At 50.1% G+C, this 26,951-nt stretch overlaps 1 protein-coding gene across 7 annotated transcripts in view; it reads left to right on the top strand.

Moving 5' to 3' along the window:
* Positions 1-26,951, top strand: part of ATXN7L1 (ataxin 7 like 1) — a 235,357-nt gene that overhangs the window by 70,495 nt on the left and 137,911 nt on the right. For 6 of the 7 annotated variants that reach the window (XM_032305520.1, XM_032305519.1, XM_032305524.1 and 3 more), the window contains one exon: positions 12,235-12,339. The exons of the other annotated variant lie outside the window; for it this stretch is intronic. In XM_032305520.1, the coding sequence (XP_032161411.1) occupies positions 12,235-12,339 (105 nt within the window). The remainder of the gene's footprint in view (positions 1-12,234; positions 12,340-26,951) is intronic. 7 annotated transcript variants of the gene reach the window in all.

Genomic DNA, 26,951 nt, shown 5'->3' with positions numbered 1-26,951 from the left:
TTACATAATTGTCCTGATCTTAGCAGGGCTGTGAAAGCCCTCAGTGTGGCATGGTTGGATTCCCACAGATGGCTGGGTACCCCAACCCCATCCCATTCCTTTGCCTGGGGCTCTTGGTCTTATTTTCATCAAGATGGAAAGCCTCAGGGCACCTGGGTGGCTCAGATGGTTAAGCATCTGCCTTTGGCTCAGGTCATGATCTCAGGGTCCTGGGATCGAGCTCTGTGTCGGGCTCCCAGCTCAGAGAGGAGTCTGCTTCCCCTCTCCCTCTGCTGCTCCCCCTGCTTGTTTGCGTGCTCTCACTCCCTCACACTCTCTCTCTGTATCTCTCTCAAATGAATAAATAAAATCTTATTTTTAAAAAAAAAGATGGAAAGCCTCTCAGCATGTGAGTCTCAAGAAGCAAGGTGGCGGACATGGAGTCTTTCAGTATGCCTTAGAGCAGCCTTTTTTTTTTTTTTTTTTTTTTTTTTAAGATTTTATTTCTTCATTTCACAGAGAGAGAGATCACAAGTAGGCGGAGAGGCAGGCAGAGAGGGGGGAAGCAGGCTGCCTGCCAAGCAGAGAGCCCGATGTGGGGCTGGATCCCAGGACCCTGGGATCATGACCTGAGCCGAAGGCAGAGGCTTTAACCCACTGAGCCGCCCAGGCGCCCCTTAGAGCAGCCTTTTTTAAAGCCTAAAGTCTATTCAGGTTTTGGTGAGAAGGCTGAACTCAGTGGCCTTCGTTTCAGACTTCACTTTGCTCCTGCTGTATGAACAGAACCGAGCCGGGGTGAGGAAGGCGGCACGTGCGTGGGGCTTGGTCCGTGCTCTTGCGTAGTTTGTGATGCAGCCCTTGAAAACCGACTAACACTCTTTTGGCGTTGTCTCAGTTTCTCATTATCTTCTGTTTCTTTCTTTTTTACATTTTTATTTATTTTTATAAAGCCATCTCACCTCTGTCACCCCAAATTGTAGCATTTGGTGTAGCAATAAAATGGGCTGAAGCTAAGTTAAGTCCACCTCAAAACCACATTGCTCGAAGAATATAATGCTCCCTAACATATATATATAGAGAGAGAGAGAGGGAGAGAGAGAGTAAGAGAGATGATAGAAGAAAGAGAGAGAAGAAAGAAATATAGAAAAAGATGTTAGAAGAAAGAAAGAGAAGAAAAGAAGAAAGGAAAGGAATAGAGAGAGAGAAAGAGATGACAGAAGTCAAAGAAAGATGATGACATAGAAGATAGGTAAGAGACGTAGGTAGGTAGGATAAATATGATTGATAGATCAATATAGATGATGGATAGATCAAGATAGATGATTGGTGAGAAAGGTATGGGAGATGAGATAAAGACAGACAACAGACGGCTGGCCCTCACTAACTCCTTTTAAGAATAAGCTGCTCGGATTGTGTGCTTTATTTACCTTTTCTAGAGATTTCCTTTGTAAAATCAATGTGGCATCCTCCCCTCCTTCTCAGCCGTCCTTCTCCTGACACACTCCCCGTTGGACCTGTCATCATAACTGAAGAGCCAGAAAGGAATTAAGGGACCAGTTAGTCCATCCTGCAGACTCTGTGTCAGTTGCCACAAGAAAAGAAGGTCAATGGTCTTATAGGAAAAGGCACCAAAGATGTTCCCATTGATTTCCCCTCAACTCATTTAAGTATTCTTCACAGCAGTGCTCTGTTTAGTATGGAACTTATTTTTGACCATCCCTGTCTTATTAGGAAAGACATCATCACCTCCTTATCCCCAAACCCACTGCCCTCTTCCTTGAGATATAGCACCCATCCCTACCTCTCAAAGAGCTCTCTTGGGTCGGGGATAGAAAGAGGGAAGGCATCACAGACTTCTCCAGGAGACCCAGCCTGGACACAAGAGATGCTCAGGATGGAGGTGGAAGGAGTCACCCCAGAATGAACTGGAAACGGGCCTCACACATACCAGCTCTTAAATTTCCTACCCTTAAGGCAACCCAGGGTAGGAAAGGCCTATTCCAAACAAAGAAGCAAAGCAAAGCCTCCTGAAGAAGAACTGAGGAACACTGTCCAGGGAGGCCTACTGATTTTGTGAAAACAACGATTATCTCAATCGTTGTCCTCAAGTTGAAGGTGATGTGGGCATAAAGATTCCGGTGAACGTTTAAACGTTTAAATGACCCAGGTGGGAGGGGCGCCTGGGTGGCTCAGTCAGTTGAGCATCCAATTCTTGGTTCTGGCTCAGGTCATGCCCTTAAGGTTGTGAGATGGAGCCCTGTGTTGGACTCTTCACTCAGGGGGAGTCTCCTTGAGGATTCCCTGTCTCTGCCCCTCCTCCCCTTAATAAATGAATAAATGAAGAATGAATGAATGAATGGATGAGTGACCCATTTGGAGAACCTGAGAGGGAATGAGGTGTGGTGATGACTTGCGGCCGTTCCAAACCACTTGTAGGACCTTCTACTTAGCTGAAGCTGGAGGAAGGGACTAGAATTTCCCCCAGTAGGTTGATGCTTCTCTCTCTAGATGAGTCATAGTGAACTATTACAATTTTTACATAGCAGGCCTTTGGCTGAATATGATACATCCACCCTTGTCCTCTCCACAGAACTTTTCTCCCGCTGGGTCCAGGAAACGGGCTGATGTGGCAAAGGGGCTTGGAGGCTGTCCTGCCTGTGTAGCTGACCTCTGACCACGAGCAGCCCTTGCTTTAAGCAGAGGACACCTTATCAGGACTCAGCAACCGGCCAAAGTGATTCCATGTTCCTTATCTGTCCTGAGGGCCAGAGTAGGGATGTCAGGCCAGAAGCCACCAGTCAGCCTGGCTGGAGTGGTGGACAAGGATGTGCGTGACTGTGCAGGGAGGAGCTTGGGTGTCCCTGCGGCTGCTGGATAGGGAGTCAAGGCTGGGTTTATATCCCAGGCAATATTTTTAGAGACAGATTATTGGCATTGTTATCGAGGCCGTGCACGGGCGAAGGGGATCCCTTTGCAAAATGACTTTCTTAGCTCCCAGGGTCATTGTTGACCTGTAGATCCTCTGCCAGGCTGGCCTCAGATGGCTCAGTGTGCCCTGGGCTGAGCCCGGCTGCTGTGTCAGTCCAGCGCCAGACTGGGAAAGGGTGCAGCAGGAAGGACTGGGGCAGGTCTCTATCTTCTGGGCCCTAGATCTCTCACTGTTTTGATGTACAAGACACTTTACAGCCCCAGGATGAGGAATTGGAGAAGGAGACCGGGGAGCATCCAGAAAACACCCCTATGCCTGCCCCGAATGCTGGCTCTGAGGGGCCCCTCACTGGGGTAGAATGGGGAGCATCCATTTTTGCCAGACGGGGAAGGACACAACCTTCGTGAATTGGCACCAGCAGGCACAGGAATGAACCACTTCTTCCCGACGAGGGCCCACCCGGCGCATCTTAAAAATTCAGGCAGCACGTGCTTCCAGGGAGCTCAGAGAATGAATAAATGGACATAGTTATTGGCCTCATAATCTTAGATAGCAGCATGGATATGAAGGCGATTTATTATCATTTACAACTTCCCCCTTTGAGGGAAGAGAAAATTAAGGGGCGTAGAAAGTAAATCAACTTCTTGGGGCCTTCCACCCTCATGAACGAATTGACATTTATTAAGCAGCCACCATGGGCCAGACTGTTTGGCTGGAGAGATAGAAAGGGTACTGAGTCACAACTCCTGTCCTCGAGGAGGTCCCAGTCTGGTGAGGGAGGTGTAGGCCATGTGCTCTGGGATAGCCCGGGAGCTGTGGGCACATGTGGACGGCACACTGGGAGGGAAGGGGGCCGACTCTGCCTCTCCTCTGGGGGAGGCAGAGAAGGCTTCCCAGAGGAGGGGATGGGTGGATTGGAGAGGCAGAAAGAAGGCCGCAGGTAAGAGTATTTTGTTCCCTATATCCTTACTGGCGGCCAGCCCCTTCACACATGTGCCCTTTAATTCCAGATGAGCCAGCAATTTAGAGGGGACTGTCATGCCAAACGGCAGAGTCGGGATTTGAACTCAAGATGGCCTGACTGCGGTGCCCAGCTCTGGGGCCCTGCCTCTTACCAGGCCCACATCTCACAGGTTTTGTTCTAAGCCCTGGCGTACGGTCTCCCCCGGGGTCCAGCTGCATCCTGTCACCCCTTCCTTGTGCGGCAGAGTGGGAGTTCTGCTGGGTCTGGGAGGAAGCACGAGGAGAGTCTGCCGAGAGAGGCCTGAGGCCCAGGGAGCAGCCCCCCTCGCCGCACAGAGCATGACTGCATGGGAGTTAAAGGCCCTTCTGAGGGGGCGGGATTAGGCCGTGGCCGTGGCCGGCAGGGGCTTGTGGCTTGGTTGGGTTAGGGGTGGTTCACACAGCGTCACGGGGAGCGTCCACCTGCTACCGGACCTAGCTCCCAGCGGCTGCTGTGCAGGGGGGCGCCTTCCGGCCCAGCCTCAGCAAGAACAGCCTGGGGGCCCCGTTAGACCTGGTCTGTCGGAAAAGAAAGGCTCTGTGCCTGCCGCCCGCACTCGCCCGCCGGCCCTCAGGGATGCTGAGGAGCTCTCTGCTGCTGCTTGCTTTCTAGTCCTCCCCTGGAGTTTCCGTTTCCAGATTTCATTGTTTTTGAAGCCCTCACAGTCAGGCCCTGGGTTTTCAGAGATCTGAAAGACGGAAAGTGACCGCATTTTTTTTTTTTTTTTTGCATTTTCCTAGAGGGGGAGTTCAACATTCTGCCGGAGAAGTGGGAGGTATTGGGTCCGAGGTCACTGTTTGAAGACCCCACGTTGTTTTGATCTCTAGATTTAAGGAGATTCTGGAGTTGAGGAACAAACAGCATCACGCTGTCAGAGCAAAGGAGAAACGTTTTTTATATCCCCTCAAGCTTTCCATTTGACACAAGTGATTAAAATGCTGCTGGAAACTCCACCGGCAGAGAGAAAAGACGAATTAATAAAAACTGTGTAATGAGCGTATTAAGATTAATGGGGGACGGGAAGGCGCTCGGGTCCAGCCTCTCCCAGCGTGAGGAACGCGCCTCCCGAGGTAGCACGCGTCATTCCTGTAGGTGCCCTTCTGCGTCCAGATCAGAATCCGCTTGGAGGCAGTCACGTGGCTCTTTGAACCACAGCGACTGTTCTTCCCAGCGATTTCCCATTTGAGTTTATGGAAGGGGAAGACCACAGATCAGTGCCTCTGGCAGCCACCAGTTCGCCCTTCTGATGGTTCTGCAAGAAGCCCGGCGGCACCCCACTCTCCAGCCCTGGGTGCGGGGTTGGAGCTCCCTGAGGTCCTCCCGAGCTCCGCGTGCCCAGCTGCGTCCCACGGGCAGAGGCGTGCAAGGTTTCAGGCAGGGCTCGCATTCACCTTCCTGGAAAGGGCGTGGTGGGTTGCAATTGCAAAAATACAACCTCCATTTTTTTTTTAAATTTCATTTTTCACAGTAGTTTTTAGGAGTCTGTGAAAAGGGAAGCGTAATTTTTAAATTAAAGGTAATTGTTATAATAGGGTGTTAGGGCAATGGCTACCTTGACATTTTTATCACTCCTATAGCAACTGGGGTGGTTTCCCAACCCTGGACCAGACTTTTGGGGGAAACTGAAGGACACTTTCTGGGGCTTTTTTTTTTTTAATGGAAACTGAAATTCAGCGTTGTCTGTTCTGCTGTCTTCCTTTCCACGCCGTGGGGTTTTCTCTAGAAGGCACAGGTACCACCGATGGCTGAGAAGCCGTTCCACTGCCTTCAAAGCAAGTCAGCCTCTTGCGGCCTCTCTGTTCAGCCTGCGCTCCACTCGGCATTCCCACTTGCAGGGGGAAGGCATCAATCCTGACTCACTCCTTCCCAACTTTTTCATCTTCTGAGCTCTCAACCGGTTGTTGCCTCATAATGTTGGAGTCTTGGGCTCTGGAGGGCGTCTGGGGCAAATTCAAAGGCGCACAGCCCCACGGCGGATCCCCGGGTCCACACAAACAGCCGTCTTCCCATCTCAGGAGCCACCTTGTACAGACAGTGGGTTGGACGTGTCACCCTGCCTTTTCCGGGAAGGCAGCCGTTTTGCGAACATGAGGACAGTTTGCAGCAGAAGTTCGGGCACACACGTGGCTTTGCGTGTCGAAAGGTTCCCCTCAAAAAGCTGTGTATCTGGAGTAGAACGAGGCTCCTCTCCGACCACTTTCTTTTCGGCATTGACTTAAAAGACAGCCAGCGACACCAGGACATGAGAGTTAACTGTTTTACTTTCACGGAAACCACTCTGCGTTCTCGAACTGCATGTCTCCTTCCATCACAGCTGAGCTCTGTCCCCTCCCCCCATCCTGTGCTGCGTGTAGGGAAGGTGAGGCTGTCTGTGAGCAGGCCGAGGGGGCCAGCCGCACGGATAGCGGCTGACAGTCCACTCTGCCGCCAGTGAGCATGTTAGCAGTAGTAAGGAAGGAAGTAAAGGAGTGCCCAGCTTTAAATCGGGGCACTGGGAATGGCCTGCGGTGACCTTGTAAGGAGCACTGGGTTAATACCGTGAGTCCATTCTGAGAGTATCCTCCGTGAATAACCCTTAGTAAGGAGGCATTAAGTTGACAGACACTGGAAAGTACTCCAGGAACAATTCTCACCCTCTCTCCCCCACTGTGCCAGCCCCTCCCCCTTCTCGCCACCAAACCGTCGGCAGGTTGTGGCCTCCCTGTGCTCATGGGTTACAGGAAGCCATCCACACACCCACCTGGCTCCGTTGTGCTTGGGTTCTGGGGCTCATGATCAGTACCCCAACCGTGACTTTATAGTCATGTAACAATTTCCTCCCCAGTTCACAGAAGGCTCTCTGCATCCCACTGTGATAGACGATGAATATACTTTTCTCTGTTTTTATAATTAGGGAAGTTAGTACAGGGAAGAGTGACCGCAGAATGGCTGCTCATCAGTGGTTTAAATGTTTACACAGCCTGCTCTCTGAGAGAAGAACCCAGCTCTCTCTGGTGTCGGGTGGATACCGATTCACCCGGTGTGAATATGTCCCCCTTGGCTGATTGAAGCTACCAGCGTGCCTCCTTGAATGCTGAGACGGGATGATACTGTCAGGTCCCGTGAGGGGGTACCACGGGCTCCGGCATAAAATTGGCACTCACAATTCAGTTCCGGGCTCCCAACTCCCACGTGACCACTGAGGACCAGCTCAGACCTCAGTGAGTCCCCAGTGAACCCTCAGGCGGAGCTCAGCCCCTGACTGCCTCCGTTGCCTTGAGCAGTGTTTTTCAGATACTTGGAGTTGTGACCCACTAAGGAGTCCTGAAATTGTGAAATCTCAATGAGCATTTTTTAAATGAAGTAGAATATAGTAAAACAAAAAGAAATGAGTAAAACAGAACCCACCGGAGTGTGATATATATGTTCCAAGGAGAGATGGTGGATGGATGGATGGATGGATAGATAGATAGACAGATAGATAGATGTTTATAGTGGGTTAGGGTTCAGAAACCGAAAAATACTGACCTAGAAGCAAGCGTACCTGTTTTCTGTATCTGCAAAACGGAGCTGATGGAATTGACTCCCTCCCTGCTCCCTCAGGCCAGGGACGGGACTGAGGTCACCTCTGTGATCGTGCCCTGGCGGTTCTGGCACCCTCTCTGACCTGCAGGTGATCTGTTTGCAGGGGCAGAATGAGCCAAAACAGAAGTTTGCCTTTCTCTGTTTGGGAGATGGTTGAACGCTGTGTTTGAAACTGGGCAAAGTCTCATCATTTTTGTGCACATGCTTTCCTGGAATCCAGCCACAGCCAGAGAGAGAGCCCTCCCAAAGGATTTCAGCCCTCATCAGTCCATGCACGTGTACAAATTCTGCAGGTGGCAGGGACCCCCATTCTTCCCAGGAGGTCTGCTGTGAGTGGTCATGAGGGAGACACAAAGGATATGTTGCCTAGAGCAAGGATTGTCCCGATGGAGAAAGAGCTAGTTAGTTCTGGAAAATAGGAGAGATGAGCTCAGTTAAGGATTTCTCTACACTCTCTCCTGGATCCCTGGTGGAAGAAAACACAAACTTTTATGAGCCATCACAGCAACCCTGTGACCTGTAAGCCCCATTTCACATGAGGAAACTGACACTCAGAGAGGTTGGGCACCTTCCCTGAGCTTGCAGAGCAATGAACAAAATCCCTCCTTCTGACTCCAGGCCTGTGCTCAAGCCAGTAACTCCCTCTGAGGCTTGGGAAAGCCTGGCAGTCACCAAGGAGACCCTTCCAAACTGGTTTCTTCATCTGCGAATTGGGCTTTTGCTCTCTTAAGGAAGGAAGCAGCCCTTTGCTGAGGAGGGGGTATCCCCTTCAGGTAGAGCGTCCTGGCGTCTCAGCCCAGTTTACAAATCACCACCCCGGGATTGCAAGCAAACTGCCTTTGTTTCCTTGCCTGGAAAGTGGAGGTGATGGCAACTTTCTGGATGCATTATGAGGATTAACCGAGGTAGTGTTATCACATCACAAAGTTGAGAAGCAGCCATAGTAACCAGTCAACAGTGGTTACCCTGGGGTGGCCACCCTTGCAGGTGGTTTCACTTTTTCCCTGTTTTCTCATCTTTATTCACTGGTACTGTGCTAAATGCTTGAAAGCCAGCTCTCCAAAAGGACCAGACCTGATTGGTAGCCTCTGCCCCTTTCCGTGGTGCAAATACCCCCACAAAGGCTGATTCCAAGCCCCCACTATGAAACCACTGAATGAACTGGGGAGAGATGTGTTGGGACAAGTCCACTTCAGCACACCACCATTGGTCTTTTCAACAGTGCACTGAGTGTGTTGTTTGGGCAGTAAGTTGACAGAGAGAAAGGAAATTAAGGAATACAATGCCTAGCATCGTTCTGGGCATAGTAGTTTTCGGTTCTGCCCGACCTACCTCCCTCCCCAAGCCAACAGCACAGGGACTGTAATGGCCGGCCAGGCTACCTGAGGCAGTGGTCTTCTGAGAGGCCAAGTGCCCTTATCTCGCCCCCCATCTGCTGGACTTTCAGAACCTGGCGGCCTGCACAGGAGATTCAGAGACTGGCCAGCTGAGGAGTCAGCAGGCAGGCAAGCAGGTCCTTTCATTTTCTGTGGGAGACACACTTTTAACCAACATGGACAAGGTTGAAAGTGCCCGAGAGGAAACCAGGAAGGGTCTCAGTGGAGCGGAGAGCCTGAAGAGGCGCGCACAGTTAAGGGTTTCTCTACACTCTCTCCCGGATCCCACATTCGAGCACACGCACACACACCGCTGCAGCCAGCCTCTGGCTAGCTGAACCCATGACCAGAGACCAGTGTGTGTACCTTGGAGGTGAGGGGGCAGTTCTGCAGATTTCTGAAGGATTACAGAAGTGGGAGTCCTGAGAGCCTCCGAACAGGTCAGCAGGCATGCACTACAGAAGTGCGGAGGCCACTCGCTCCCCGGAGCCTCCGGACTCTGCACAGCTTCCCGCACACAGTAGGCGCTCAAGACATTTTTGTTCACGCCTGTGTTTTGAATTCATAAATCTCTTCTGTTCCTGCATAGCTTAATCTGTTGCAGAAAGGATGCAAGGCCCCTCAGTAAATGCTTGCCGAACCAGTAAGTCCTCAGTCTTAGCCCTCGCCAGCTTCTGGTTTCACATGTTCCCGGACGTAAAATGCGACCACATCTAAATGAGATGCAAAACGTGAATAAAAGTTACCGGTGGATTTTTTTTTTTTTCTGACTCTTTTTTGCCTTTTTCAAATGTGTCTTCAAAGAACATGGATCAATTGTGTTATTAAAAAAAAAAAAGGACATGTATTATAAAAATAAACAGAACTATATAATCCAGAGTAGAACCGAGTGGTGTCAGCAATGAAAGAGACCGACAGCCACCCTCCCCACGCTGCACTGCTTGAACCAGGGGCCCTGGACACGTTGGCTGGGCCCAGCATGGACCTCCTCATGCTTCAGGACACTTGTCACGGCTGGGTTCTCTCCACCTCTCTTTCCCGGGGCCTCCCGCCCACGAGACACTGACTCATAACGTTGCCCTGTGGTAACAAGTCTTAGTCAGAAGTGGAAACAGAGGCGAGTCCTCGAGAGGGGAAATAACAGGCCGCGCCCAGGGCCACCGACAAGTGAGAATTTCAGGGGGCCTGCATCCCCAGCCCCACCCCCGCCTCGAGAGGACCTGCTGCGGCCAGAGCCAGCAGTACCCGCACAGCCACGCGCCTCCTCCGGGGCAGCAGAGGATTCAGCCCCTTGCCCAGTGACAAACGTGTCTGTTCCCCTTCTCTCTGGGCAGTGGGGCTCTTCCGAGGGCGCAGCGCTGAGCGTGCCCCTGGGAAGGCAGCTGCTGGGTGATAAACGAGTTACCCCCGCATCCTGGGCGACCAGGCTTTCCCTGTGATCTAGCTCTACATCTGGGGGAACCATCCTGTGTTTGCCGGGGTTTTGTGAAAGACACAGGTTGAGTCTAGAAGATGAGGCCTTGTGGGGGTAAGGAGAGGAAGTTCGGAACCCTTGCGACAGAAAGCACACTCATGCAGGCACTGTCTTCTAAGTCCTCCAAGTCCTGTGTCTGCTGCGTCGGTGTCCCTGAGCCTCCTGTTCTGTGTGATTCTGGAGCGACTCCAGAGCTGGTGGGCTGAGCGGAGTCCGGGTCAGGTGCCCCCAGGGCTCCGTGTGCACCCAGTGGTACTCCAGGGGGTGTAACCGTGTCTCCTCAGAACTTTTCTTTCTTTTTTGACAACTTTTATTCACATACTGTACAAATTCACCCATGAGGGGCGCCCGGGTGGCTCAGTGCATGAAGTGTCTGCCTTCAGCTCAGGTCATGATCTGCGGGTCCTGGGATCGAGCCCAGTCTGGGGCTCCCTGCTCAGCGAGGAGCCTGCTTCTCCCTCTCTCTCTCTCTGCCCAACCCCTACTTGTGCACGTGCGCGCTTTCTCTCTCTCTCTCTCTCTAACTCTTTCTCTGCCAAATAAATAAACTCTTTTTTAAAAAATTCTAATTTTTGTTTCTGAATTTGCCTGCCCTGGACAAATGGAATCCTACAACATGTGGCCTTTTGTGTCTGGCTCCTTTCGCGTCACATAATGTCTTCAAGCATCATCCAGGATATAACAGGTGTCAGCACTTCCTTCCTTTTCGTGGCTGAATAGTATTCCATGATCCTGCTTAGGACTCATTTTATCTGTTCACCGGTTGATGGACATGTGTCTGGGTTGTTCCCACTGTTTGGCTGTTGTGAATAATGCTGCTAGGAGCACACATGAACAAGTTTCTGTGTGGACGTATGCCTTCATGTCCCTTAGGCCACACCACTGATTTTTTAAGTGTATAGCTGATCGTGCCACTGCTGTGCTCAAAAACCCTCAGCAGCTTCTGTCGTTTTTAAAATCAGGTTTAAAAAATATTTACCGTCCACAAGCCTTACAGCTTCTGGGCTCTCCCCTTGTTCTGTTCCTCAGAGAACCAAGAGGTTCCTCAGACACACAGCACCTCCTACCTTGGCAGCCCTGGAACCTTCCTCCCCAGCCCTTTGTTGGACCCACATGCACCCCAATGTCTCAGCCAAAATACCCCGTGCTCGGGGAAGCCTCTTCAATGCCTCTGAGCAGGTTGGGGCCACACGCTCTGCTGGGACTCTTCCATCCCTCTCCTTAGCATGAACCCCAGGGAGCGCCACATGGTGATCTTTGTCTAGTACTTGTCTCTTCTGCCGTCGTGCGCTCCAGGAGAGTGGGGCCCTCGTTGGCATTCAGTGGTCCTTCCTGGCACGAGCCCAGTGCCTGGCACTTGGCGCGTGGTAAATATCGGGCAGATGAGTAACAGGTAATGAGGGCAGCAAACAAATCGCTTGTTTGGAGGTTTTGCCATGGGGTCTCCCTCAGGCGGTGGAGAACACAGGCAGCAGCGCTCACAGGCCTCTTGCCCCCCCAACCCACCTGAGAGACCTCTGCTGAAGTTGGAATGGGCTTAGGGGGACCCCCCCCCCACATCCTCAAATAACTGGAGTCCCGTCAGGTGCCCACTAGCACGTGGGCTCTCTGTCGGGTCGAGGTAACTCCCCGCAGCATAGGACCCGGGGCAGCCCCCCACACTGTCCACACCGAGGGTTACAGCGGTCCACCTCCAGGGGTGACATGAGGAGGGGGGTCCGTGAGGCTGCAGCTTCTGTGACAGCTGGGAGCCCCATGAGCACGGACCGTGTTCCCTTTAGTAAAGATCATTGCCTTTCTACGTGTCTCGTTTGAAAAACTGTCCTTGAGGAAATTGCGAGAGGAAACTGTAGACCTTCTGAGACTTAATTGCTTTTTTCAAAACACCGTGTTTTCATTTCCCCCACAGATATGCACTTATTTGGCCATTATCCCGCACATGACGACTTCTATCTCGTAGTGTGCAGTGCCTGCAATCAGGCCGTCAAGCCACAGGTTTTCCAGGCGCACTGCGGTAAGTGGACCCCCGCACCCCGCCGCACGTTCGCAGCCGCCGCTCCCCCCGCCACTTTGGCCCCCAGACAGGGTCAGCCCCCTGTGCCTGCCTCAGCCCAAGGCGGTGGGGAAACTCTTCCTGCGGCTCTGCCTCTACTCTCAGGGGCACTATTTTCTGAGCTGTAGTCCTTCTTCCGAAAGGCTCAGCCCTGTCAGAGCAAAGGAGAGAAAACGTGCAACTTGTTTAGGGAAACGGGACCAGACGGCAGCCATCCGCCCAACCTTCCGAGGGCCTCCCCAAGGTGACCAGAGGAAGGGCAGAGCGGTGGTTTGAGGAATGGGCCCTGCAGCCTGACATCCCTGAACGAGGGGGCCAGACTGAGTCTCCTAGGGTTTCTTCCCCCAGGACGGGCTGGGGCTGAGGGCAGCCTAGTGTGGGGGCTGTTGGGGGTGCTGCCCCAAGGAGATGCCTGGAACTTCCCGCCTCAGGTTCAGTTTCTCTGTCTCCAAGAATGCTCTTTGTGTTTGGGAACTTGCTTTCCCTCTGTATCTTTACATCCTTGGTGTCGTAGATGCCCTTCGGTAGGTCACCGGCAAACCTAGGCCCCCCTTCAGAGCAGGTGCCACGGACACAGGACAGATAAAGTCCATGTGACCGCTATGTCAGGAACGTATAAACAGCTACTGACCTCGGACAGGCAGTCGCTGAACCTCTGGGGATGGAAGTTTCCTTATCGTTGAGCAGAGAGTTGTACCAGATGGTTTCCAAAGCTGTGAACTCCAGAAGAGGCTTCCCCGAGCTTTGTATTTAAGCCCCACTCTCTTTGGGTGAATGTAATGTCTCGCTGCCCCCTTTTTACTGTTGTAGCTCAAAGCACATTAAATATCGTGCCTTAAAAAATCAAAGCGATAATAATCCTGGGTATGCTTTTGTAAACCACACATTTCCCTTCTCACACTTGAAATTTCTGGCTCTCTCCCACCCCCTTCAGTTGTCACTGTTCGGTAATAAATAGGTTTGAAGTAAAGGGAGTTGCTTATCCAAGCTCTTCAGTAAGTGTTTTTGGGCCTTTAGAATAGTTTTTATGTATTCTAATATCATCTATGAATATGTATGTGTATGATATATCCATATCTATATCTATATCTATATATATACATATATATATAGTGAGAATATTTCGTGTTTTTAATACGTAGACAGAGAATGCAGGATTTAGAGGTGCTTTCCAAAACTTCCTTACCTACACAAGGTAGAGCGGGGGGCCCGAGGGAAAGGGCCATACAGCGAGCTTCTGCATAGAGGCCCAGTCTCCCGCCGTCCCTGCGGCCAGCTCCGTGAGCTTGGTTTCTGCGTGTCTTCCATGAGAGTGACTTCCAGAGGTGCTTCTAGCTCTAACATTTCCGCTTCTGGCAGGCTGAGCCCAAAAGGAGCAAGTTGTGTGCTCGGCATGAGCTGACCTTCTTGCTCAGTGCTCTGCAGCGAATGACCCTCTCTTCTTCCAAGAGGAGAGAAAAGGGCAGGCCTTTCCAAAGGGAAGCTGTCAGAGACCCAGAGGTGACACCTACCAGCTAAGGTGACAGGTGGGGGGATGGAAAGCAGAGCAGAGGCAGGAGGATCCCACACAGCTGGTTTGTTCAGTGAATGACCGTGGAATCCGCATGGTCGATGGCTTCTGTTTGTCTTGGGAAGATGCGGAGGCTAGAGCCCTCCGAATGTGGTGGGCGTTCATTCATTCGCAGGGCCTTGCTGCTGTTCTGCACACTGGGGAATGGGAACGGATGAATGGGACAGATGCGAATGGGATAGATGAAAATCCCATAGGCCATCAAAACCTTCCCTGGGAACTTGATTCACTGGCAGAGTCTGTGATGGAAGGAACCAGAAAGGGACCTGGGACCTCACTGTGCCTTGCAGAGTTCTGTCCAAGGGGATGCCTCATCTAGCCAGTGAAAGAGGTCTCGAGGGCTTGGCTCCGCTGATGCTCCCGCCTCCCTCTGTTCTAGGCCTTTCAGTTCAAAAGCCAAGTCAAGTTCAGGGGGACAGCCTGGGGTTTTGCGGCCATCTTCTCTGAGCGGTGGCAGTAAATGAGTATGGGGGTTTGGGGTGACCGACCTCGTCACTCGAAGCCCAGACTCCACCAAGCTCCTTGCCGAACGAGCTAACGAGTAGCGGTTGGAACACAACCACAGCTCAGCAGACAGAGGCGGCCAAACCTTGTCTTTCAGGTGTGTGTCCTGCTGATGCACAGCCCACACTTAACAGACCGGGAGAATGCAAGGCAGAGCTCGGAGCCACAGCTGTTCTTTGGGAACAGAGAGGAGTTCTCAGTGTCCCTGAGAATTCTTTCAGTGGCTTCATGATACTTCTCTTCTCTATGTTTTATCCCCTCTGACTAGCCTTGCTATTTCCAACAAGTTCATAAGAGGGACATTGTGCTAAGTGCTAGGTACCGTGCCGTGCGCTTTCCCAATCTTCGCGTGTGTGATCCTCTCAGCAGCCCTGTGCGGCAGGTACCGGTGTGATCCCTGTTTTGACTGGGAGGAGGCTCGGGCTCAGGAGCTCTGTGCCTACGGTCTCCAAGCGAGGCAGGTGCAGAGCCTGGTTCAGTGCAGGCAGCGTCACTCCAGAGTGAGGGACATGCATCATCGGCTTGCTTAGCCCTTGTCCCTCATGCCATCTGTAGGGGTCCCCTGCCCTCCCCACCCTGCCCAGACTCCGGGAGCTGCCCCAGTTCACTGGCTGGGTAGCACCTGGGAGTACGGGTCTTTATCCCCTATTTTGTTATCAGAACTTTGTTTCAGAAGGCATCTCATGGAGAACCCCACCAAAAATATATATGCAAAGGGAAGCCACTGGCGTTGAACTTCTTATAGGGGCTCGAGCCCTGCCTGCCCGGCCTCTCCTGAGCCCCAGCCTGTGGGGGTCCATAAGACAGCATTTGAAGTCTGTTGTAACGGGGAGGATATGGGGTGGAAGCCAGACAAAGAAATTCATGTTAACTGGGTGACCTTGGGCAGGCCACCTCTGTCTCTCTACCTGGTCTGCCTCATGGAGTGGTTGGTGTGAAATCACTGGCAGGAAGCACCTTCTTGCAGATACCCCCAGAGCACGGGTTCTTCATGGCACCATGCCCCATGGCCCCCAGCTAGACATGGTTCATCCCTCCTAGGAGCCATCGAGTTCTGTTCTCCTGTGCCACGACATCTTCTGCCGTGTGCTTCGGTTGTCTGCGGACTGTCTCATCCCTCTACCCGCCTCTCAGATCTTTTCAGGACAGGGACGTGTCTTGTCAGCTCTGTATTCCCATGTCCCGAAATGAACCCATCATCACAAGCGCTGACCCCAGGAAGCTGAGCTGGGGTGCACTGGGAGGGACATTCCTAGAGGCCAGTGCTCCTGGGGCCAAATCCAGCTCAGCCGTGCTCAGCCGTGCCCAGCCCTGAGACCCTGGACTTGTCACTTTTTTAAATGACACGGGACTGGATAGGGTATTCTCTTAGCCACTTAATCATTCACAGCACGTGTGACTCAACTCCTGGATTTTATGGTTACCGGCATGGAGAGCAAGAGATAGGTGTGTGACGATATCCGAGATCTCGATGTCCTGGTTGCTTAAGTTAAACTGAAAAAAGTTCATGGTGTGTGTGTGTGTGTGTGTGTGTGTGTGTGTGTGTGTGTGTAAGTATTTAGGCAGTTGGTTCTGGGGACTTTGAAGGTTGATGGTAACATGAAAAATTGAAAGCCATAGTGGGAAAATCATGAATTTCGGAGTAAGACAGACCTGGGCTAGAATCTGGACTAACATTTACTGTCTGTGTAACGGTGGGCTAATTGCATGACCTTTCTGAGCCTCCCTGTCCTCTAAAATGAAGGTGATAGTTCTTGCCTCACTGTTACTGTGAGGAAAGGAGAATAGAGTAGAGTTTCCTGGCACATGGTAAAGAAATAAAGAAAGGGTCACTTTTATTGTCAATAAAGTGTGGCTCCTTCTTATTAAGTTGAATGTTTCTTATGAAAAATGAGAAAACCGATTCAGTAAAATGCTTCCTGTCTTCGTTTCTTGCCCTGTCTCGGGGGATGTGAGCGCCGAGGTCAGCCTGTAGACATTGGCCCGTGATTGATCTTCAGCCTCGCATACTCTTGGAGGCAAGAATTGTCAGCCTGGAGATGATTACATGGCCAGGAGTCCCGAGGATATGGCTCTATAGATCGGGTTTACGTTCGCATAAGGTCCCAGGGTCAGATCCGCTGGAAACGCCGTGAAACTCCAGGACCCTCTCTGAGGACTCTGCCAGGGTCCATCCTGCTTTGGCCGCTTTGCCAATATGGGGTCCCATGAGTCCCCACTCCCAGGACTCTCTGCATTCCTGTTTGCTTCTGACTTTGTGCCCCACGCTGATGTCCCAGCCATAAAAAGCTGTGCTTTGCACAGGCGGGGGCTCTCTGGCAGCCTGTGTTGGTCCTCTGAGTTCTGTTTCCTGAGTCTGTGCAAGGGTCCTTTCAATCAATGCCTTTTAAACCTCTACCCAGACGATCTAGAATTTTGAGGGCTTGCTCTATTTCTAAAGCCCCTTAGATGAGTTGATGAGGTGATTTAGGGATAGTCACAGAAAGGGGAAACAGAAGCCTCACCTTGGAGGCTGTCCAGCCCAAGTTGTAGCTTGATACGCTGCCATGGTGTGATTGGCTTATGGCTGGGAATAGCGCCTCTGGGGTCAGTCTGCTTGAAATCAAGTTCCAGCTCTACCATTTGTTAGCTGTGTGACTTGGGCAGGTTACTTGGCCTCTCTGTGCTTTAGTTTCCTGATGCTTAAAATGGGTAGAGAGGTTTAGCCCATAAAGTGGTTGGGGCTCCTGGGTGGCTCAGTCAGTGAAGCATCCGACTCCCATCACAGCTCAGGTCTTGATCTCAGGATCACGAGTTCAAGCCCCATGTTGGGCATGGAGACTACTTAAAAAAAGAAGAAGAAGAAGAAGAAGAAAAAGAAGTTGCTTTTGGAAAGTAGTTTGTACAATAATTAAACAAATTTTGCTCTAACAAGAAAAAAGTTAAGCTATCGAAAACCAGGCGATAAGCTATAGAGATTTGTAATGAAATCTTGTCCAGGGACTGCCTGGGTGGCTCAGTCAGTTAAGCATCTGCCATCTGCTCGGGTCATGATCTCAGGGTCCTGGGATCGAGCCCCATGATGGGCTCCCTGCTCAGTGGGGAGCCTGCTTCTCCCTCTCCATCTGCTGCTCCCCCTACTTGTACTCGCTGTCTCTCTCTCTCTCAAATAAATTAAATCTTTAAAATAAATAAGTAAATAAAAGAGTCGGAGGACGGCATGTGAGACCTTCCTCTTATGTCAGTTGTTGTGGAGCCCACCCTCATCCCAGAGACGCAGTTGTTACCATCTTTCCAAAAAGAACCCTCTCTCTGTGATACATGTATGTGGGTGCATGTGTGCATGTGCATGTGTACATGCATGCACAGGGGTCTTACCTGTGTGCACAGGCGTGGATATCAGCTCAAAACAAGGAGGTGCGAGGTGCCTACCATGGACAAAAAAATTTAGTATTACTTTCAGTAGTGGCACACCTTAACAATTTAGAATATTGCAGTCAGCCGAAAAGAAGACTAATAGATTTAAGTAGTATCTTTGTAATGGGGTTGAACATTTATGAAGTTATAGTTGTAGGATTTGTCCAAATGAAAGGAGTATGATTTTTTTGGAGTATGATTTTTTTTTTCCTCTCCTTATCTCCAATATATTTGCATAATGAGCTACTACAGTAAAGCAGGGCTTCTCGCCAGTGACACCGGTCCCGTCGGGGGCTGGCTAATTATCTGTGTTGGGGACCTCCTGTGCAGTGTGGGGCACCGAACAGCTTCCCAGACCTCTGTTCACTGGACGCCAGTAGCAGTCACCACCTCCGTCATGACAGCCAGAACTGTCTCCAGCCACTGCCAGTGTTCCCTAAGGGACAAAAACCGCCCCGGTTAAAAACGACTCCCATAACATAGAGCACCCCCACGTGTTATCGCATATCCTGTGCTTTTCTATATTTAAATTTTGCTCTGCATGAAAGTGAATGTGCGTGCACATACACACGTAGCCCAGAAATAACTGCCACAGAATATCACACATGGCAGCGTGGAGAAAGTTTACTATTTCGGCTTCCACGGAGCTGGTCACCGGGCTAATTTCCCCGTCACATTTGTATGCCAACCCTAATACAAGCTCTCTTCTAGAAGGCCCGAAGCCGCCGTTTTTTCCCACCTCAAACCAAAAAAAGGGGAGAAGAGGCATAAGAAAGAGCACGTCCATAGACACAGATCATTCAGCCACATTTGGTTCCTGCCCTCCACGCCGAGGAGAGCCCCACAGCCCCACACCCCATCCATCAGACAGAGATAATCCTGGGATGTCGCTGCTACTGGAAAAAAAAAAAAAAAAAAGAATGTATTCGAACCAAAGAACCTAGATGTCATTCAATAGACAAGAGAGGATTAATTTTTCCCCTCTTTCTCAGAGAGGGCTTTTTATTCCCTTCCCTGATTATATTTTTGAATGCCCTTCAAGTAGCTGTTTTGCATGTTGATGGTGAATGCAGCAGGATTTAATGAACTGTGAGCTAAAGCAGAGAGGCTGAGCAGGAAAATAAATGAGTGACAGCAACTCACCTCCGTTCCTTGCACACATGTCCAGATGCCGGTGTCGGTTGGGTCCCGAGAGCGACACAGCCCAGCAGCCCTGCACACGGGAGCCTCATTAAGGAGGTTCCAGGCTTTCCTGCCATTGTTCTTTTCACTTTGGCTGTCTCCGGGTGACCTCTAGTTGAGGAGGAAACACACCATTTGGGCTTCTGAGCCCTAGAGACAGTCAGTCCCTCTGAATGTCAGTGCCCCCTAGGCTTCTCAGGAATCATCAGCGACTAATGATCCTAGAGGACTTCCTGTCTGAAGGTGCTCGTGTTCACCACACGGAGACCTTGGGTCTGAGTGTCAATGCAGTTGGATTTGTTTGCTGAGATTACATTTCTGTTGTTGTTACTGTTCGTTGTCTTTTATGAGACTTACTCCGGAGAAGTACAAAATAATTAAAGGAAATTGTTGTCATCAGACATAGTCTTTGTCGAGTCTGACAGCATTAATTAATAAGGCTTGGCAAGAGCATGGGAATATGTGCAAACTTTATTTTGTTATTAGGGTTCTTTTTTACCTTTAATTTGATGAATGTACCCCAGTCCAGAATGAGCTCCTAGACTGGTAGGTCTTTGGGGTTCCTTATGATCAGAAGCAGTGTCTGCCATTGTTTCTTCTGATAGCATCTTCCCATTATCCTGGCAAAGTGTGGATCCTGTGCTAGGTCCTCAGGAAATTCCTACAAATCCTACAGAGATCCCTATGGAAAGAAGCGACAGACTGATTAACAAACGGTTATACCTTAAGTCAAGCATTACATCTGCAAGAACCCACAAGTAGGACTGCGTTGTGCTCCAGTTCAAGTGTTTATATTTTGAACTTGCATCTGCCCAAGTTACAGTCAATGCTGGGTCTGGAACAGAGCAGGTTAACCTGGTCCCCAAACCGGACTTTTCTTTTTGCTCTGCTAATGGGAAACAAAAATACCAATAACAACAATGATGATAAAGCTGACGCATGTGGTGAGCCCTCACACATGCTAAGCTTTCCGTGTGTTAGCTAATCCTGTCACCACATGGTCATATTCTCCCCGTCATACAGCCAAGAAAGGGAAATTCAGAAGGTTTAGGAAATCTGCTCCGGATCCAGCCGATGTAAGTGGCAGAACCGGGATTCCAACCTCTGTCTGACTCAAGTCACTGTAACCATGGTCCAGGTGGAAAGTTTTGGGCCTGGAGCTCCCTGCAGCGCTATAACTAGGCTTGGCTACAGAGAGGTCGTCACGGTCCCCTGTGGGATCTGCACAGGTGCTCTCAGGCAGCTGAGCTCCCTGTCTCTTCCTCACCCACACTGCTGACCTGGTCTGCTCACTGGCAGAGGTGAGGAACTTGGGCACAGTCTCGGGCACAATGAAGAAGGGAGGAATAAATCAGCCCTAGTGAGTGTGTTCGGAGCCTCAGCCCCAAGCCCCTTTAAATATCGACAGGTAAAAAAGAGGGAGCTTCTCATGGTGGTGGAGTGGGTACCTTCAGCAGTACCTGCGCCCGTAGGTTCTTCTGTATCTCCAACAAAAGAACGGATCCCTGAGGCCCACAGTCGGCGCTTTCCTCTACACCGATCAAAATTCCCTTTTTGCATGTTTCTGTGAATTAAGTAGAAATGCTCACAAACAGCAGATGTAACAGTTCAGCTCAAATTTAAAGCTAAATCAATAGGCTCTTCATAACCTTAGGATTGTTGAATTCATCTTTAATTGAAAAAAAAAGTCTACTTATAATCTCATCAAAGCCTGTTTCTTGAAGGCTGAATCTCGTGGGTCACCTTCAGAGTCGCATGGCTTTGACTCATTCATTTATTTGAAAAATGTTTACTGAGCACCTGTTACACGCAGGCATTGTTCTTGTGTTGCGGGTGTCGTGGTGAGCATCACAGACAAGGGCATGGCTTTCCTGAAGCTAGTATTCTGGGAGGTTAAATGACATAAACAAAGATGCAGTCAAGTCCTATAAAGAGCTGTCACAAGAATGTCCCAGCAGGAGAGGTGGGTGGGGACCAGAACCATAGAGCCCTGCAGGCCAGGGCCCACAGTTTGGGTTTTATTCTGGGTGGGGTGAGAAGACACTGAGGGCATCGAGTGAGGCAAAGACATAATCTGGTTGATATTTTTAGATGATCACTCTGGCGGCTTGGAGCCTGGGAAACCTCCTAGGGACGAATGCAGCGCTGTGCGGATAGAAAAGGATAACTTTGAAGTCCGTTCTGGAAAAGTAACTGACAGAATTTGATGATGGGCCACATTGGAAAAGAGAGGGGTCAACATTTAGGATTAGTGAGCAGCAGAGGATGACAACATGGAAGCCAAGGCAGCAGAGCCTTAAGTAGACCTGGTCAAATGCCAAGAAGTTGAGTGAGAAGAGAAAAGAGAAGAAGCCCCTAGATTTGCCACCATAGGCTGTAACTGACCTTGACAAGCTCCATCTCAGATGGGTCTTGAGATTTTTTTTTTTTCCCCAAGTGCGGGTGACTTCATTTTTATATCCCTGATGGACCTCTTTTTAGGCTGACAGAGCCCCAAGTTTTCTATCTGCGTTTGTGCTGAGGTCAGCTGCCACCCAGTCAAATCGTCAGCTCGTTCCTCTGCCCCCAGCATCCCCATGTTCTTTGACTGATTACTGTGCAGCAGGATCACCTGCAAACACCAGCGGATAAGCCGTATGCATCCCTGAGTCCCGGCATGGAGCATATTTCTGGACTTGATATGCAGTCGGGTAGAAGGAAAGACTCCTCTGATCCCTGTTAGGGTGCCCTTGGCGCCTCCACTTCACCAGCATTAGCATACGTCAGGGCTGTTGGAAGTGCTCGCTGACTTATCCGTCCCATCTCTCTCCCTCTCTTTCTCTCCCTCTCTCTGTCTTGTCATACACACACACACACACACACACACACACCAGAACAGGAGTAGTTCCAAGGAGCCAGGACCCCTGTCATCACCTGCATGATACTACCTGCGTTAATGATGATGCTGGATACGCAGTTGTTGCTCAATATATGTCTTTGAAAATGAAGGGAGAAGAGAGGGAGGAAGCAAACAATGAAGGAAAATTGGCTTGCTGTTTGTGAAGAAGCCAGATTCCACATGTAAACGAGTGCATTCATTTGAAGACACCACTCCTTGAAGGAGAATGACCAGCTCTGTTCCAATCCGGTTGGAGAGGCGGCATTGGGGAAACGTCCTTCCTCGCCAGGCGGCTTGGGAGGCTGCTGCTTTGATCCTTGACCACAGCTGATTTCTGGAGGGCTCTCCCCGTAACATGACCCCCGGCTTCTGACTCATCACTGGCTTGTCTCCGCTGTGTGGCTGCCCTGCTCCGTTCCTTGGAGCTGTATCAACGAAGGAAAATCAGGGGAACAGTCATCGCTTTATTTAAATCCGAGGAAAGAATGTGGCCAGCACAGATCCAAAGGTCATTTTGCAATCCTCTGCATCCCAAGCCGTGAGGAGGGCAGCACTTCGCAGGCAGTGGTCCCTCCCTGGTGTGGCAAACCGTACCGTGAAAGCTAGAGCTGCAGCTGGACACAGCTGGGCGCATGCACACCGGGGGACCTGCGCCCAGATCCCTCCGGAGTTTCGCGGCTGCTTTCCGAGGATTGAAGTGATCTAAGGTCTTGGAGTGAAACACAGGAACATCTCTTTCACTGGGGATTCTAATCACCGAGTTTATCTTAATCCAGCCACAAACACGGGGTAACTATCATGGTCGTCATCAGGCACTTCTGTTTCCAATAATGTGACCCCAGACACAAACCCACTTCATCTGGTGCCGGAGCGGAGAAACAGATTTTTTCTTTCTCTCCCCCACCAACCCTGGAGGAGAAACTGGCCATAGAGTCAGTCCACGATCCCCAAACCCTGGGCTCTGTGCTTTCTAACAGAAGGGCATTTGAGGGCGTGGGGATTATACACCATTTTTGCCTCACACCCAGATGCAGGACCCCAGCTGCTGTCGAAGCTCGAAGTCTGCTGAGCGCTTGTCCTCTTAGAAGGGTCTCTGGACTTCTCATTCAAGGGGCTGGTTCTTAGTGCATGGCAGGGGTCACTGAGAGCGTCCCATATGAGGAAGCCCTGTATAGGTTCACCTCGGGGATGTGAAGGAAGGTTCCAGGCCCTCTTGTTTCTAAAGTCAAAGCCCTTCTCCCCTCGTTTGTATACTGACTGTGTCAGGTTTCTTGTTCCCTCCTCTGGAGGAAGGTGCTGTTAAATTGCCATGGCTTCTTAGCAGTTAGTGGCGTCCTGGGATCCAGGGAATCCTGCAGCTCGGGGAGGGTTGTGCCGAGCCAGGCCCCTTGGAAAACTGGGCACAAGTTAGGTGAAGCAGAAGACTTGAGAGATAAGTGGTCTGGGGGCAGTAATGACTGGGAGCAAGCAAATCGTTCCACGACGCACGACGATGAATCCTGCTTCGTGTGCAATGAATTATAATAACAAAGGAGAAAGTTCCCTTTGCTTTACAAAACCCGCAGCTGTTGATCTCTGTCCAAGGTGTGGCCTCTGGCAAACCCTGTGATTTGCTTGTCTATGAGTGTTGTCGATGCTTTGCTTTTCTCCCCCAGGATCACTTCTTCAGATTCCTGAGCCTCCCGCAGAGGTGCGTGCGGCATCTGTGCTGGGTCCGTGCTGTCCACCCAGCTGCACTTGACTCTCTTTGGCAAGTGCCTGCCTCCAGCAGAGGTTCCCCATCAGCAAGGTCACACTGACCCAGGCCCTGACCGATGCCCTTGCTCTGTGACCCACACTACTGTCAGCTCTGGGTGTCCGCTTGATGGTGGCACAATGTCCAGAGATATAGATGACCAGGCTACCAAGTGTTTAAGGAAGCAGGACCTGGATGGCAGGTGCTTTCAGAATCCCAGCCCTGCTTTCCCAGCTGTGCTGTCAGATCCTTACCACGGGTGACACTCATCGTGGGAGCTGGTGGTAGGGCACTTCTGCCCTTAGGACAAACCTGGGCCTCAGCTACTCTTCAGAGAAGGGGGAGCAGTGGTGGTGGGAGTGGGTTTGCCGCTGCTGTGAGGAGCCAGGAGACCCGCGGGGAGGCCTGGAGGTGGAGGTGGGGGTTGCCCCATCAAGCTGGCCCGCCTGATGGCCAGGAGACATTTGTGCCCCAGGAAACCACCACGCCGTTTTAACCACAGCAGATGCACCAGGCACAGTCAGAAGAGCTGCATCCCCTCTCTCTTATCTTCCGTCTTTCTGCCTCCTGCCTCCACTCACCCACAGAACTTACGGACCCGTCAATAATTCTGTTTGGGCCACATTGCCCTGATCTTGCGTACCATCCATTTTCCGTGGTTGGGCGGTTTTCTTTTTAATATTTGTCCCCTCTGGGATGCGTGGGTGGCTCAGTCAGTTAAGTGGCAGCCTTTGGCTCAGGTCATGATCCCAGGGTTCTGGGATCGAGCCTTGCGTTGGGCTCTCTGCTCAGCGTGGAGCCTGCTTCCTCCTCTCTCTCTGCCTGCCTCTCTGCCTACTTGTGATCTTTCTCTGTCAAATAAATAAATAAATAATCTTTAAAAACATATATATCTCCCCTCCATCAGCTAGCTCTGGAACTGAATTGGGTTGGCATTGCAGTCCAGGGGACGGAGCATCTGCCTGGTTGGGGTTTTGTCTTGAGGGAGTCCTTGGGCGAGACCCTTCCTCCCCGCAGGATAACCGGACCTGTATTTTTCCTGGGCTTCTTCCTCTGCAGCCTTCCCAGATCATTTTTCAGCAGTGGTTGGCCGTGGAAAAGAATGAACAGGAGGCCCCATACACTCTGTTACCTGCAGTGTTTGCTCGATTCCAGGACACTGTTCATTGTCAGATGCCACATCAACCGGAAAGCACCTTCCCCCAGGTGCCAGTGGCACTTCCAGAACAGTCTTTCCAACCAGCCGACATCAGTGAGTGTCGGGAGATAGGCGTAGAGTGGGGCGAGCCGGCACAGCCTGGGGAATGAGCCAGGAGCAGCTTCCAGGCTTACACGCTGGGTCATAATTAACCCACGCACATCCCTCTTTTCTTCCAGGACTCCTGTACTTCACCTTCCCCCTGGTGTAGAATTAAGTTCAAAGTACAAAAGAATGAAGTTATCATGGCTCAGGGAGTTTCCTGTTTCTGGTGATAGCCCCTGATAAATGTCATGTAAATTAACGTGGTCCCATAGCAACTCGGCCACACAGAGAAGAAGAAGAAGAAAAAAAAATCACACAACCACCAAGTGGTAATTTAGGAGTGTGGTTTTAGTTTTCAGATGTAAGAATAGTTGGGGGAGGCCGTACTGTTGTTTTATTTTTGATTTCTGGTTTCGTTTATGATGGACAGAGAATGTCAGCTCTAAGTTGTCCGTTTTAGAACTTATATTTCCTTTGTGACTAGTTAGCACACAATCATTTTTTTAATGTGTCATGTGTGATTAGAAAATGTGTTTACCCTCTCTTTTTTATGCAAGTTTCCCTGTATTTATTATTTTGTTCAAATCTTACGTATCCTGAGCATTTTTGGCTGCTTGGTCTGTGATTTCTGAGAAAGGGCGTTTTGTGTTTTTGGTTTTTTTTTAATATTTTATTTATTTATTTGATAGAGAAAGAGAGTGTGTAGGCATGAGCAGTGGGAGGGGCAGAGGGAGAGGGAGAAGCAGACTCTATGTGAACAGGGAGCTCGATGGGGGGCTTGATCCCAGGACACCAAGATCATGATTTGAGCAGAAGGCAGACACTTAACCGACTGAACCACTGAGGCATCCCTCTGAGAAAAGGGTCTTAAGTCTCCTCTGACGGTTATAAGTATGTCAGGCTCTCCTGGAACTCGGATAGCTTTTGATTTACAGTTTCGAGACTGTGCTGTTGGGTGCATATAAGTTTATGACACGTGTCTTTTTAATGGTGGAGTCTTCATCTCTTTAACTTTCCCCTTAGGTCCTATTTTATCTGATTAACTTACCCAGTTTTCTTTTGGTGAATAAATGTTTGTCTTGCCTCCTTCCAATCTTTTATTTTAAATTCTTTTATCTTTTAAGATTTTATTTGTTTATGATAGACGGCAAGAGAGGGGACACAAGGAGGGGGAATGGGAGAGGGAGAAGCAGACTTCCCGCAGAGGAGGGAGCCCAGTGTGGGGCTCCATCCCGGGACCCTGGATCATGACCTGAGCCAAAGGCAGACGCTTAATCACTGGGCCACTGAGGCATCCCTATTTTCAATTCTTTTGTGTTCTCTTGTCTTGGGCTCCTCTCTTGTAAACAGGATATAGCTGGCTTTTGTGAAAGTCCAATCTGATAGTGCCTTTTAATAGGTAAGTCTTATCCATTTACATTTATTGTGATTATTTTATATATTTGGACCTATTTCTGTCTTTTAATTTGTGTTTCTGTGTACCTTGCTTTCTGTTTGTTTCTTTGTTCTCCTTTCCTATCTTCCATTAGATTAGCCATTAGATTAACCAAGTTTTCTTAAACTTCTTCCCATTTTTTTTCTCTGCTAGTTTGGCCAGAATAGATTTTATTTTATATATTAAAAACATCTGTCTATCTATCTATCTATCTATCTATTTATTTATGTAGTGATTGCCATTAAGTTTTTAACATGCATACTGAACAATAATTTTTTTCCTAGTAAAAGCTACAATTATCCAGGATTTCAGTGTTCTCAAACAACACAAAGACCTTTGTACACTTTTTTCTTAACTTAACGTCAACTGGTAATTACAATAAGGAGTTGAAATCTTGGCCCAAAACATTGCCATGCATTCTCAGCCTACTAACTCACAGGCAGATTAGAGGCACCCTTTTTGATTTCTAAAGCATGAACTTTTGGCTAATTCACTCCATTTTACACCCTGGGGTGCTCTTGGACATCTGTCTAGTTCAGAGTGATACATTCATTTCCAGTCTTTTTTTTTTTTTTAAAGATTTTATTTGTTTATTTGACAGACAGAGATCACAAGTAGACAGAGAGGCAG

Source organism: Mustela erminea, chromosome 11 (genome assembly GCF_009829155.1).
Source record: "Mustela erminea isolate mMusErm1 chromosome 11, mMusErm1.Pri, whole genome shotgun sequence".
NCBI classification, from domain to species: Eukaryota; Metazoa; Chordata; class Mammalia; order Carnivora; family Mustelidae; genus Mustela; species Mustela erminea.
Note: the sequence above shows the minus strand (reverse complement) of the source record. Positions and strands in the feature narration are given on the sequence as shown.